This window comes from Epinephelus lanceolatus, chromosome 5 (genome assembly GCF_041903045.1).
Source record: "Epinephelus lanceolatus isolate andai-2023 chromosome 5, ASM4190304v1, whole genome shotgun sequence".
Taxonomy (NCBI): Eukaryota; Metazoa; Chordata; class Actinopteri; order Perciformes; family Serranidae; genus Epinephelus; species Epinephelus lanceolatus.
The window spans coordinates 42632493-42645407 of NC_135738.1; the positions used below are offsets into that span (position 1 = coordinate 42632493).

Sequence of the window (12915 nt, forward strand, 5' to 3'; positions counted from 1 at the left end):
ACTGCTCTGGACTGAAGTGAGGTAAGTTGGGAGAGGGGAGGAGGTGTGAGACAGGAGCTGTCTGCTGCTGAATGTGGTGGTTGCAGAGAGGGTTTCTGGAAAGAGTGCTGATGATAAACGCAAAAGACTGCCCAGTGTCAGATGCCAATTCAGTGTATGGTCACAGGTAATGTATGTTAATGTTGCAGTTTCTTCTGGTCACCATTAGAGGTCAATAAAGGTCCCCTCTTTAAATTACATCATCTTTCACAAGATTTTCAATATTAGAAAACACACACATAAACACATTCACAGCTTTTCATTCTGCTGCCAGCTGAACTAAGTTGTGGCACATAGCTGACTCAAGCTTTAAAATCAGTCTGCATATGTTATTTATTTGAATGTCTTTGTAAGTTAAATTTATATTATCCTATAAAATACGTTATCCACTTCTATAATAGATTAGTTTGGCAGCAATATTGCAGCGCTCAGCTCTCTGCTACTCCCAGTTTTTCTTCTCTCCTCTCTTCTCATATTCTTCTTTTTCTCCTCTTTTCTTCCCACCTCTCAGTTTTTCTCTCCTCTTTTTTCCTTTCTTTTAATTTTCTCTCCACTCATCTGCTGTTTTTTCTCCCTTTTCCCATTGCCTCTCCTCTAGTCTCATGTAGCCACACCTATTTTTACAGCTCTGTGTCAGTGCTAGAAAAAGGTCTCGAAACACACTTTGTCATTCTGCTATAGTGCTTTGGCTTGTTAATATTTCTTTAAACCAATCATAATCTTCTTGGGCAGTGCTAAGCTCAAGACGCAGTGACCGTGCCCTTGCAAAGCAGTGTTGGGTGAACTTGGTGAAAGATTTGCACTTGAGAAGGCAGGCACTATCATTACAGTTGGTCTATGATTCTAGAGAAAGATTGTTGATAATCACATTAAAAATCCAAACAAATACATGTACTCCTTCAGAAGCTCCACCCCCAAATTAATGGACCCGCCTTACCAAGGCAATGACAGTAACAACTGGATGAGCAAGCTGACCAAAAGAGCAATATTGCGGAATCCCCAGCGTCTGCTGCCTGAGGGTGAGTTAACTTCAATAAGTGACATTATACAGGTGAAAAATTCCATAGTAAAGAATTTTAGGCCTGGCCAAGGGACAACCCCTGAGGCTGAGACATAAAGCCAACAAGTTCCAAAAGCTGCAGTTCCTCCAATGGCCACTAAAGGCTGGTTCCAAAACATCGTAAATCCCCATAGTCCCCATGTTAAACTGCCCACCTTTAGGGCAGAATAGCCTGGTACAATAAATGATTTTGTTTATATTTTATTAGGCCTATGGTTACCCATATTTATGGGTGGGGGCACTTGATTGACAGGCTGTCTGTGAGGCCTCGCCACAGTCTATGAGTCAGATCCACCCCTCACTCCTCCACAGCTCTACCCTGTGGTCACTTCTAGCTCCAAAAAACAACAACAAAAAACAAACAAACAATATAGCAATAGCCAAAATGCCAAACTCTAGACTCCAAAATGGCAGTCCACAAACCAACGTTATTATTACAGTCTATGGGTCCGTCACTGCTGACCTATCTTTAAAATCACTAGCTAACGTTAGCAAAAGTTAGCCTAATGTTAGCTCCTAGCAGGAACTGCCCATTGGTCCGACATCCCATTGTTCTGACCATATTAAACCCATTGTTCCGAAGTCCATTCAGAAATCATCATGATGCCCTGTGGTTAAGGTCTGGTTAGGTTTAGGCACAAAAACCACTTGGTTGGGGTCAGGAAAAGAACATTGTGTGGGTTAAAATGAAAAAGAAAGTGACAAACACATAAGCTGTGAGCCTGCTTCGCCTCAAGCCTTTCCCAGCTGACCCAGAGCCAGTCGCGGCACACCATCAAGGCAGAAATACGCCTGCCAGGAGCTGTTCAGCACCGCGGACCGTCGGACTAATGGGATGTCGGACCAATGGGCTGTCGGACCAATGACATGGACCCTCCTAGCTGCGTTGTTCATCATGTCACCTTGTTTGCTGGGAGTTCATTAGCCTATTTTGTTCTAGTTTTTGTACTTTGGTGATCGTACATCATTGTTAGTTGTCCAAAGGGCTCTAGTTAAGCTAACGTTAACTTCTGGAGCTTAGCTTCATTAATTTATCTGTAATTGCAGAGATAACAAAAGGTTGGCAAACGTTATGCTGAATGATTCAGTGTAAATACTGTAGCACCAAACTAATGGAGAGACACTCTTGGTAAAGATGGTAAAAAGGCCGTTATCCTTTTCTCATATTCTGAGCCAAAAACCTTAACTTCAGACTCCAAAATCATCAATTGCCTCCTGCGAAATGCTGTGTACTGTGACACCTGCCATAGCACCCAGTCACTGAATCTTGATATTTGGTCCGAGTGAGTGGAGGGGGACATGGCTTAGCCATACTGTAGGTCAACTGTGAAGTTAACAAGCAGAGCAGACAAACCTGTTTCCCAGGCCGCGATACTTCACCTACAGGTATTAGTTCTGTGAAACAGCAAAACTTATGTTACCTACCTGACTAGCAGAAACAGAGCAACCTCTGCATCTGAACTCATGCAGTTCAACTCTCTGAGGTCTCTCCACTGTTAAAAAGCCTCACTGATGTTAAAGCAGCTCTTCCCCCTAATCATGTCCCTTCTTTTTGATTTTTTGTTGCTCTGACCTTCTCTTTTGTGGCTGTTTGTCTGCCATCTCTGCTTGATAATGTGCTGTAGATTTCAGCACCTAAATGTGTGCCCCAACTGCCTTTTTCTCTTTGCACAGCCTTTCCTCCGTCCTGTGCATGAGCATGAACACTCCCTGTCGTTATGGCTCTTTGTTTGTTTACCATTTAAAGAGCCAGAGCTGCATATAAACTTTTTTTATGCAAACATATTTTTTCAGTGCACACAGAGTGAGTAGCCAGCGGAATGTGAAGGCAATATATTTGCTAAATTTACCAAGAAGTGAATTGGATTATGTTGTCGTCACACCTAATGCAAATAAAACAATTTGTGCAAGTGAATTACATGTAAAGTCGAATAACGTGAAATACGTTAAGTAAGGAAGCGAGTAGTGTGATTTCATACGCTTATTCATTAGAGTTGAAAAATCTGAACTTCAGCGTCCAATTCGTGCCCCGATAGCCAATCAGCATTAAGATCTTCCAGGGATGTTAAACACCAAGGATGTACTGGTGGAAGTTTATATATAGATTCAGCTATGTCATGCGTGTATGACATGAGTCAACACAAAATATTGTAGCGCTCAAACTTGCGTGAGTAATGCAACATGTTCATTTGCAACGCATTTGGTGTGACCACAACATTAGAGTCACAGAATCCATCTTTAAAATTCTCCAATTCTCTGCTAAAGAAAAGACCATTAAAAAACAGTAGGCCGCTGAATGTGTGATTCACCTTATGACCATTGTTATACTTTAGCTCCGGTGGAGCCGATTGGTCCCAGTGTAACCTGCCATTTTCAGTGTGTACGTTGTTAGCTCGAAGGTTGTTGCTTCCCGTAGCAAAGGGGATTTTGACAACAGTATGCAGATAGCGGAAGTGGGGGAGAATGCCAGCCCACATAGCCAGCCAAAGGCAGACTTATAGCCACAGTCTACATCCAGTGAGTTAGACCAACTCTCCTCTAATCTCACCTTTTCCCCCTCACCTTTCTTCTGTTATCCTCCCCTCTCTTCTCTACCCCTTTCCTCCCTTGTACTCTGCTCTGTTCTGCACTCCTTCACCTCCTGTCATTTTTTCTTCCCTTTACTCTTCTGTCCTCACCCTCCTCTTGTACTCTCACTTTTCCACTTGTTCACTCTCTCCCTTCCACTGCCTCTCCTCTGATCTTTCTCTCGCCTTTGATCTTTTGTTTCCTTTCCTCTCAATATCCTGTCCCCTCACTTATTTCTCCTCTACTCTCTCCCTTTTCATCTCTGCTATCCTAACCACTCCGTGTCTCTTCTATTCTCCCTTCACCTCCTCTCCTGCTCAACTAAAAGACTTCACACCTTAAGATGTATAGCATATACCATTCCACACACTCACTCAAACATTGCGCATAACAGAACCTACATACATTTACAGTAAGCAATGTGTACAGACCAATACACAAGCCCACTTATGCCACACACCCAACATCCAACAGGCTGATTCATTCCTGCCTCCTCAGTGCCCATTAGCTAATTAGACTGCAGTAGTAATTTGAGTGCTCTCAAAAGCTTCAGGAAATCACTAACTCTCCCTTGGCTGGCAGTGTGTGTGTGTGTGTGTGTGTGTGTGTGTGTGTGTGTGTGTGTGTGTGTGAGAGAGACAGAGAGACAGAGAGAGAGAGAGGGTGGTTGGGTGGGGCAGGGTGCATGTCATCAATCTCGTTATAAATGTTATTAAAAACATCCAATTGACATATTATTGGATCATTTCACACTGATGGTAATAATGTTTGATTATGATAATGGAATATAATGATATTAAATGTTATTACTCTTGTAGAACATGTCACTGACATTGCATGAATTGGTCCTTCACAACCTACAAAATGAATTTGAAAATGATTTTTCATTTCCATTTATTTCAGCAACAAAGGAAAAACAGCTTTTGTAGAAACACAGCTATGGAACCAGCTACTCATTTTCACTCTTTGAGCGCACTGTATATTGTGTTCTTCCAAATAAAAGAGTGATGTCCCTGCTCCTTTTCATAGTTACATGACTCAAACACAGGTCAAACGACCAATGCCCAAACACTGGGATGCAAGGCTGCTGGAAGAGTTTAAGATACAGATGGAAGCTAGCATCAGCTGTTTTCTTTCGAGTAGAGTGTAGAGCCTGCTAACTCCAGCATCACTTCACTGCTCAGATTTTAAATGTTACAAATAAACCAACTATGCACTACATACCCAACATGTGTGCTATGTTTCATACTTTTGTGTGAATTAACAGTAGTATCTTTTCGGACACAATGAGAGGTGATTACCATGCCCCTTCAAGATTGTATCTATGTTCCCAAGGTTCTATGTTCCCAAGATCCAATCTTTCCAAGGTCCTAAGTTCCCAGGGTTTTACGTTCCCAAGTTCTTATCTTCCCATGGTCTTATGTTCCCAGGGTCCTATGTTCCCAAGTTCATATGTTTCCAAGGTTTTAAGCTCCCAAGGTCCTATGTTCACAGGGTCCTAGGCTCCTAAGGTCCTATGTTCCCAGTGTTCTATGTTCCCTAGATCAATATCCTGTTAACACACATCAATCCTCAGATTGTGTTTGCGCCACTTTCTTCTCACTCTCTGTCCCTAAAATAGCTTTGGTTTTACATATCAACATATAAGACATATCAGATGAAGAACCATACATAGATTAAAATGTATGATTAAAATTGGTGAGTAAAAATGCATGTGAGAGTTCCAAACCCCCTTACTAGGTCTTTCTTCCTAATCTTAACCCGTTTGGGGATGGAAATAGATCAAAGGTCAAATTAAGGTAAAATATCAAAATAACAACTTATTTTGATATTCTACCTTAATTTGACCTTTGATCTCTTTCCTGACCTTAACCTGTTTAAAAATGGGAATTAAACTTGGCTCTGCACCTCTTTTTTAACCCTTAATCATCCCAATCATTTTTTTTTTCAATTCCTTCTGTGATTAGTTATTATGTTTTCAATTGATTAATTCTTAAAATCATATTTATAATTACTTGGGCTGCAATAATCGTTGAACTGTCCTAACACACAGAGAAAATACATTTAGACAAAGACCTGTGCCAGAGCATCTCATCAATTTCCGAATCATGAATTTGGTCCCCTAACCTGATCCATGTCAGATTGTGCAGATACAGAGCTTGGGTACCTCCTACAGTATGTGCTATATACAGCTGGGGAATGAAGGACAGTGGAAACAGAGAACACTGGGAACATAGAGCCCTGCACACTTTAAACACACATTGTCCCAGAGAGAAAGTGAGTATTTCAATGAGAGCGAATTTATGGTCAAAAGTCAAAGTGTCAGTGTGGAGAAGCCTGCAGAACATCACCAACCACATGAGACCATGAGATCACACTGTGGAGACCCATCAACTGGCTGAAAACCTGAATGTTTTACTGCAGGTTTGATGCATCCTCACTCCTTATGCTGACATTTCACAACAAACTGCAACCCCTACAATCCCCTCACCACTGACCTTCCACCTGCACTCATGATCTGTAATGAGGATGTGTATCAGCTCTGTCAGAGACAAAAAATCCAGAAGGAACCAGGGTGTGTCACTGTCCTGTCTAAAAGTCTGTACTGACCAACTGGCCCCCATCAACAGATCACTGGAGCTGCATGACAGTCCTTCCTTTTTCAAAGCTTCACAATCATTCCAGCACCAAAGAAACCCTCAGTCACCGCATTAAATGACTACAGGCCTGTGGTCCTGACTTCGTGGTCATGGTATCCATTGAGAGACTGGTGTTGACCCACCTGAAGGACATCACAGGCCTCCTGTTGGACCCCTGCAGTTTGCCTACCAGGTAAATAGGTCAGAACAGAACTACACTACATTCTACAGCATCTTGACTTCCCAGAACCATATATGCAGTGATGCTGTTTGAGGACTTTCAGCTCAACATTCATCACCATAATCCCAGAAATCCTCCAATCCAATCTCACCTAGCTCACTGTGCCTGCCCCCACCTGTTAGTGGATCACAAACTTTATGACAAACTGGAGGCAGCAGCTGAAGCTGGAAGATATCACATCCAGCACCAGGACCATCAGCACTGGCTGATGCGATGTGTGCTCTCCTTACAGCTCTTCTCCCTCTATAGTACCAAAGACTGCACCTCAGATCCATCTGTTAAAAACTTAATATTTGCATATGACACAACGATCATCAGCCTCATCGGAGACAGTGAAGAGTCTTCCTACAGACACAATGTTAAACAGATGGCCCTCTGGTGTAGTCATAACCACCGGGAGTGGCTAGATGGAGGTTTTCAAATGTAAACATCAGTAAACATTCATGAAAACCTAGAGAAGATGGACACCAGCCATACCAGCATCCTGCAAGCCATTGTGCAGGCACTGGATAATAAAATGGACCACCTCTGTGACGCATCAGTTTCCAACAGGATATCAGGAATTGAAATATTCTATGATCAACCGACACTTGGCTAAATCCTGGACAGCACCATTCAACCCGGTGCCTCTTATTCTGTATGCCGATCTAAATGAGTAGAGAACTCTGGCGAGAGAAGGGAGAATGTATGTGCTTTATGGTGAATAAGGACGTGTGACAATGGGAATGAGAGGTGCTCTCCCATTCCGGCTTGCCCCGCGCCACAAGGTGAATAAACACTCTGGATCACAGATGTGTGCTGTTTAGAGGCAACTGCGGAGCAGAGTCAGTGCCCATGTTTCATGTCGCCAACTTTTTGAGGTCAAGATATGTAAATGTTTCAACATGTTGACTCCAGCATGCTTCTGAAGGATGAAGTAAACAAGACGCCCTTTTGCGGACTGATTAAACAGTTTGACTTCCTCCGATTGGATGGTCAGTGGTCAACGTGCTGACTGGCCAGTCAGATCAGGTGTAAGAACAGGGTCAAAATTTGCGCTTGTAACTTGTATTTTGTAGCTTGTTATTTCAGTGTCACATTCACAGATAGGACATCTGTGTGTCCTATAAGCAGTGGCGCCACATGGGGGCCATATTCGAACATACTTGTCTTTTTCTCTGAAGAAAAGTATTAACCTATCATCATACTTCTGTTCAGGGGCGATAAGCCCAACCAGAGAGAAGCAATACAAAATCTACATCACTAGTGGGCAAACAGAGCACAGACCACAGTAAAGCACTACTCACACAGACACCACACTGTAAGCAACAGTAAATCATTAAAGCCCTTACCCAACATTCCTTTCTCTGCATTGGAGAGACACAGATCCTTTTCTGCAGATGGTAGAACAAACGCAACCACAAAACATTCAACTCCATCAGCCATCAGAGCCAGGCCCAGCACCACAAACAGTGTCCACTGGAACTTCCCGTGGCCACAGTCCTCCATGATGTCTTCATATTGTTCAGATAACTCTTGTAGTTCAGAGACCGCACTGCCGGCTGATCGAGCTTTAGTCCTGGACACAAACAGAGAATGAGAATAAGAAGTCATAAAGACTGCAAGTTTATCAAGCTGGAACAGTGAGAGTAAAATTTGGCAAATAAAAATGGCATTGAAAAGAAAACTTGAAAAGAAACATTGGCACTGAAACACTGGTATTGGAAAAGTTGTATTGGCACAAAAATAAAACACAGGCGTTAAATTTTGTTTTAATATTTTTTTGATATTCCTTGCATTCTGATGTGTTGAAAAGCACATCTTTGACATCTCCACCTAAACTGTATTAGTTCATAAAAAGTGCGTAAAAACTTATGTGGCTCCGCACATAAGTAGTAGACATAGAGTAGATAAAATAAGTACACATTACTCCACAACCATGGGGCAAATCATCATGAAATGTGCAAGCTATGTCCACATGAGCACCTGAAACATACCCTCAAAAGTTCAAACTGACCACTAGGGGGCACCACAAATTCCAAACATTGAGTTTGGCACTTTGGACTTTGCCATCTTGGTTTTACAGAGCTACATATGACATATTTGCACTGTTGTTATAATATGGTAAATAATTAAAGAGATCAAAACTTTTTTGTTACAGGCTGTAAACTAGGGCTGTAATGTTCTGGGGTCCGTTTCACAAAGCAGGTTTAGTGAAAACTCAGAGTCTGTTAACCCTGAAATGAGGGAAACTCTGAGTTTTCTGTTTCAAAAAGGGAGGTAACTCAAACCAGAGAAAGAGGGGTAACTCTAGCCTGTTTCAGAGAGAGAGGTAACTTAAGCTCTCGGTCAGTTACCGTAGTAACAGACTCTATGAACCTAACCTGGTCGGGACCAGGTTTTTCTCAATGAACCTCGAGTTTCTCTCTGTCTCCGCCCTCTTTCAGAGCCACACACTCCATTTGATTTCCTCATTCATTCAGTCAGCAGGCGAGTTTTGGCGTAGCCTAGTTCTGCCGTCTGTCATTTAAAAAAATCATTTAAAAAAATCAGAGTCAATATATTAGAAGTCCATTAGGCACAGTAGATGGCGACTTTTTTCACTAACATGGCATGTCCTTTTGATAACGATCCCGTGGATGAAGGTGCAGCATTACTGCGCAGAGAATTAAATATTCGTCGGGAGATGGTTATCAGACCGCGCATAGATGTTCTAGCATTTCCACACAATTATCTTTTTGAGCGGTACCGTTTCACGTCACAGTCCATCATCTACATACACAACCTAATCCGTCCTTACATTTGCAACATTACCAATCGTAGTCATGCTCTCACATCCCAGCAGATATTGTGTGTTGCGCTCATACTGTATAAAAACGCGCTGTGTTTCTTTGCAAATGGAAGTTTTTGTACAATGTCGGAGACGCTGAGCACTTGAGTAAGGCAACTGTATGCAGGGCGGTCAGAAAAGTGTGCTCGTTTTACGGGCATCTGCCTTCTTTCTGTTGGCTGAGTAGAAGTCTGTGTTAGTTTAAATAGGCTTACTTATTTAACAGAACATGATATAGATGAGAAGATATTTATGTGTGTGAAAACAGCATTATGTTGGGGATAAAACAACTGCACAGTCAAACAGCCACTTAATATTTACTTTACAATGTAAAACATTATCAAAATGAGGTACCCCCATGAGATTATGCCGAGGTCTTACCTGTTTGAACAATGTTTATATATTTCATCCTAAACTGCTGCCAAGTGCGCTTCTCCCCCGCGGGATTGCACCTAAATGAAATAAATTAATAGGCTACCATTCAAGCAGTTTTCCCCTGTAATATTATTGTGATTGCAAAGGACTACATTTAAACTTATGCATTCTCCCACGCCGTCTCCCTCTCTTTTGCAGCTGCAGCGATGTTGCATTTCTTTTTGAAAACGTGTTCAAACTCGCTGTATGAGCGCATTAAGATTTCTAATTCTAGTGGGGTGAAAAACGCAGCCCTCCTCTTCCCCGTTGCCATGGTGACTCGTCGAATCGGGGCTCCATTGATGCTGGCTTTTTATAGTTGTGGTGCACGCGCTTAACTCCAGGTGAAACTACTCTGAGTTGATTAAACTGATTCAAATCAGCTGTTCTGGAACCGGAAACTCAGAGTTTCCTATCTCAGAGTAGATCAACTCAGAGTTCAGGATTAGACTCAGAGTTTGTTGAACCTGCTTTGTGAAACGGACCCCTGGTCAGCAGGTTGATTGTTACGTCATCATGGTCTTGCCTGACCAAATTCTCATTGGTCAGACAATCACTGATGTTACTTTAAATTAGCCGTGTCTCCACCGAAGCCTTTCTTTTCCCAACTGAAAAATGCCAGCTGTTGTTGTTCAGCACTTATATTCGTTCTTTGTGATTTTTGGTCTAAGCAGTTTGTCCCGCCCCTTTTTCACTGTGATTGGATGGCTGGTGACTGTGACAAGCTCAGCATTTTACCCAAAGTTAAACATTTTTCATTCCTCATTTTTAAGACATTCAGTGTTGGATTTTATCACGATGGATTTATTTTACTAAGTCTCTGCAGTCACTGCAGTTCAAGGCTGGATAACAAAGCTACTAAGAGGGATAAAATCCCACCGGAGTCCCTGTTGAAGCGGAATGATGGCTAATTTTAGCGTCGAGGCTGAAAATAGTAAGTCTCTCTCTCCCATGCAGCTGCACAGAGATATTTAAAGTCAGTAATGTTATGATGTAAATGACCCTAAAGTTGCCTCCTATAGTCTCCAGTATGTCAGATTTTTCAAATCAGGCCTGTTCAAAGTTTAGTGGTGAGACAGACTCATGCACTCAGCTTAGGTGGAAAAGTAAATGTGTGCAGTTTATTTTCGGGCATTATGCATCGGCAATAACATTTACATTTCACTCAGGGCATTCCACTTGCATGAACAGAGAGTTAACTTCCCTTGGGCAAGTGTTTATATCGGTTCCTGTGACAGGAAAAAATGCTTTGGTGACACTCAATGCCACCAGGTAGAGTGCACTCAGTGCACTGTGGCGATTCAGTAAATATAGACATACTGTACCCATGCAGATTTTTTACCCCATCGACCAATCGATTTGTCAAAGAATAGGTAGAATTGCAGATTCAAGATTCAAGATTTTCTTTTGACTGATTACAGCCCTACTGTAAACATGTTAATTTCTGTTGTAAAATTGGGCATTTTAACGTGAGAGTCTATGGGGATTGACTGGCTTCTGGACCCAGCCTCAAGTTGCCATTCAAGGAATTGCAGTTTTTTGGTATCTTGTGTTGCCCTCATTTTTCAGCCACAGAGGTTGCTGCTTGATCAAAACATGTCCTCAGACGTTTTTGCATTTGACCAGTAGGGGGTGACATTGCCACAGAAGGGCTTTGCCAGGCACAGATTTGGTCATTAATGAATGAGCATCTGTCTGATTGTCAGAAAATCTGTTGCTTATCTTTAATACAGGTGTTGAAGACTGTCAAAGGTTTTGATTTTTCACAGCTTTTAACTTTTAACCGTCCATGTTGGCTTGAACCACTGAATTGATTCTTGCCTCTAGATTTATGATAGCTTTTGATGAAAAGCTTAAGCAATAATAGTTGAGCATTGTAGTCACATTCAGAATCAGCACTAATACTGATTTTTATGTGATCAATTTGAGATGTGTTCAGATCAAAACCAGGAGCAGAGATGTATAGCACCACTATAATGTTCCAAACAGACAAAAACTCATCATGGGACTTTTTGAACACCTGCACTTTCCATTCAAAAATAAGTATTTGGTGTGATATTGCCATTGAGCTGTTTTTTTAAGCATTGACAGACTGAGAAAAAACTTGCTCTTTGACTTGCAAGTCATGCCTCAAAGACTTAAAGATTAAGTGCATAAGATTTAGGAGGATTTAATGGTGTCTAGCAGTGAGTATTGCATATTGCAACTGGCTGAAACTTTTCAAAGCTAGAATTTTTTCAGATCATCAGCCTTCAGAATTTCTTCCTTAGTACGAAAGCAGAATTGACTTCAGAGGTCTCTTCCTCTCCAAAACAAATGGGCCAGGTGATTGAAATTGCTAAAAACATTGAATAAAGCAGTTTCATGATACAAATCAGCATTTCTCCGATGCTGTTTGGCATGTCGGAAATCAGCAGTACGCCCAAAACCTACCTGTGTACTCACTCTTTTTTTTTTTTTTAATAAATTAATGTGTGCTCATCTATTTTCTGATCTAGACATTCAGGAGGTTTTGACTGGCTTCCACCTCACCATCTGTATTGCCAATTTCCCATCTCCAAAATGTTTATTAGCGTAAGTCAAAGTTTCTCCCATCAAAGTCTGTTTTTATAGATCACAACTTTTTTCCATGGGATGTGGTGTACGCCTCTTTCAGACTTCATTTTATGCTTGCACAATGTTTATAAATAAAATCCCAAGGGATTTAAACCAGTAAAAACACAGAATAAAGCAGTTTCACATTACAAATCAGTTTCCCCAATGCCTTTTGTTGCAGATGGGTTTCTAACTACAGTGGCCGATGCGAATGGTCCTATCTAGAGCCATTGTTTGGTTTGTGTGTTCTGGGCTACTGTAGAAACATGGCTGTGAATGTAGCAATATTCATAAACTAAGACCCGCTCCCTATGTAGATATAAACAGCTCATTCTAAGGTTAGGAAAAAACAACAATTCTTATTTTCAAGTGATTATACACTAAAGAAGATATTCTCATATTCATATTATTTTCCATTTCAGCAAATATATCCACCTAAGTCCTACACAGAAGACCTTCACTTTAACTTTGTTCAAAAGACTTAAAAACAGATCTGATAGGTTGTGCACCCTCATGTCAATCTTATAACAGTCTGGGACAAAAATGTCTT

General features: G+C 41.5%; 1 protein-coding gene across 1 annotated transcript in view; it reads right to left on the reverse strand.

Annotated features, from left to right (window-relative positions):
- Window positions 1–12915, reverse strand: part of LOC117261642 (synaptic vesicle glycoprotein 2B-like) — a 72316-nt gene that overhangs the window by 28810 nt on the left and 30591 nt on the right. The window contains exon 3 of the mRNA XM_033634037.2: window positions 7879–8105. Within this exon, the coding sequence (XP_033489928.1) occupies window positions 7879–8105 (227 nt within the window). The remainder of the gene's footprint in view (window positions 1–7878; window positions 8106–12915) is intronic.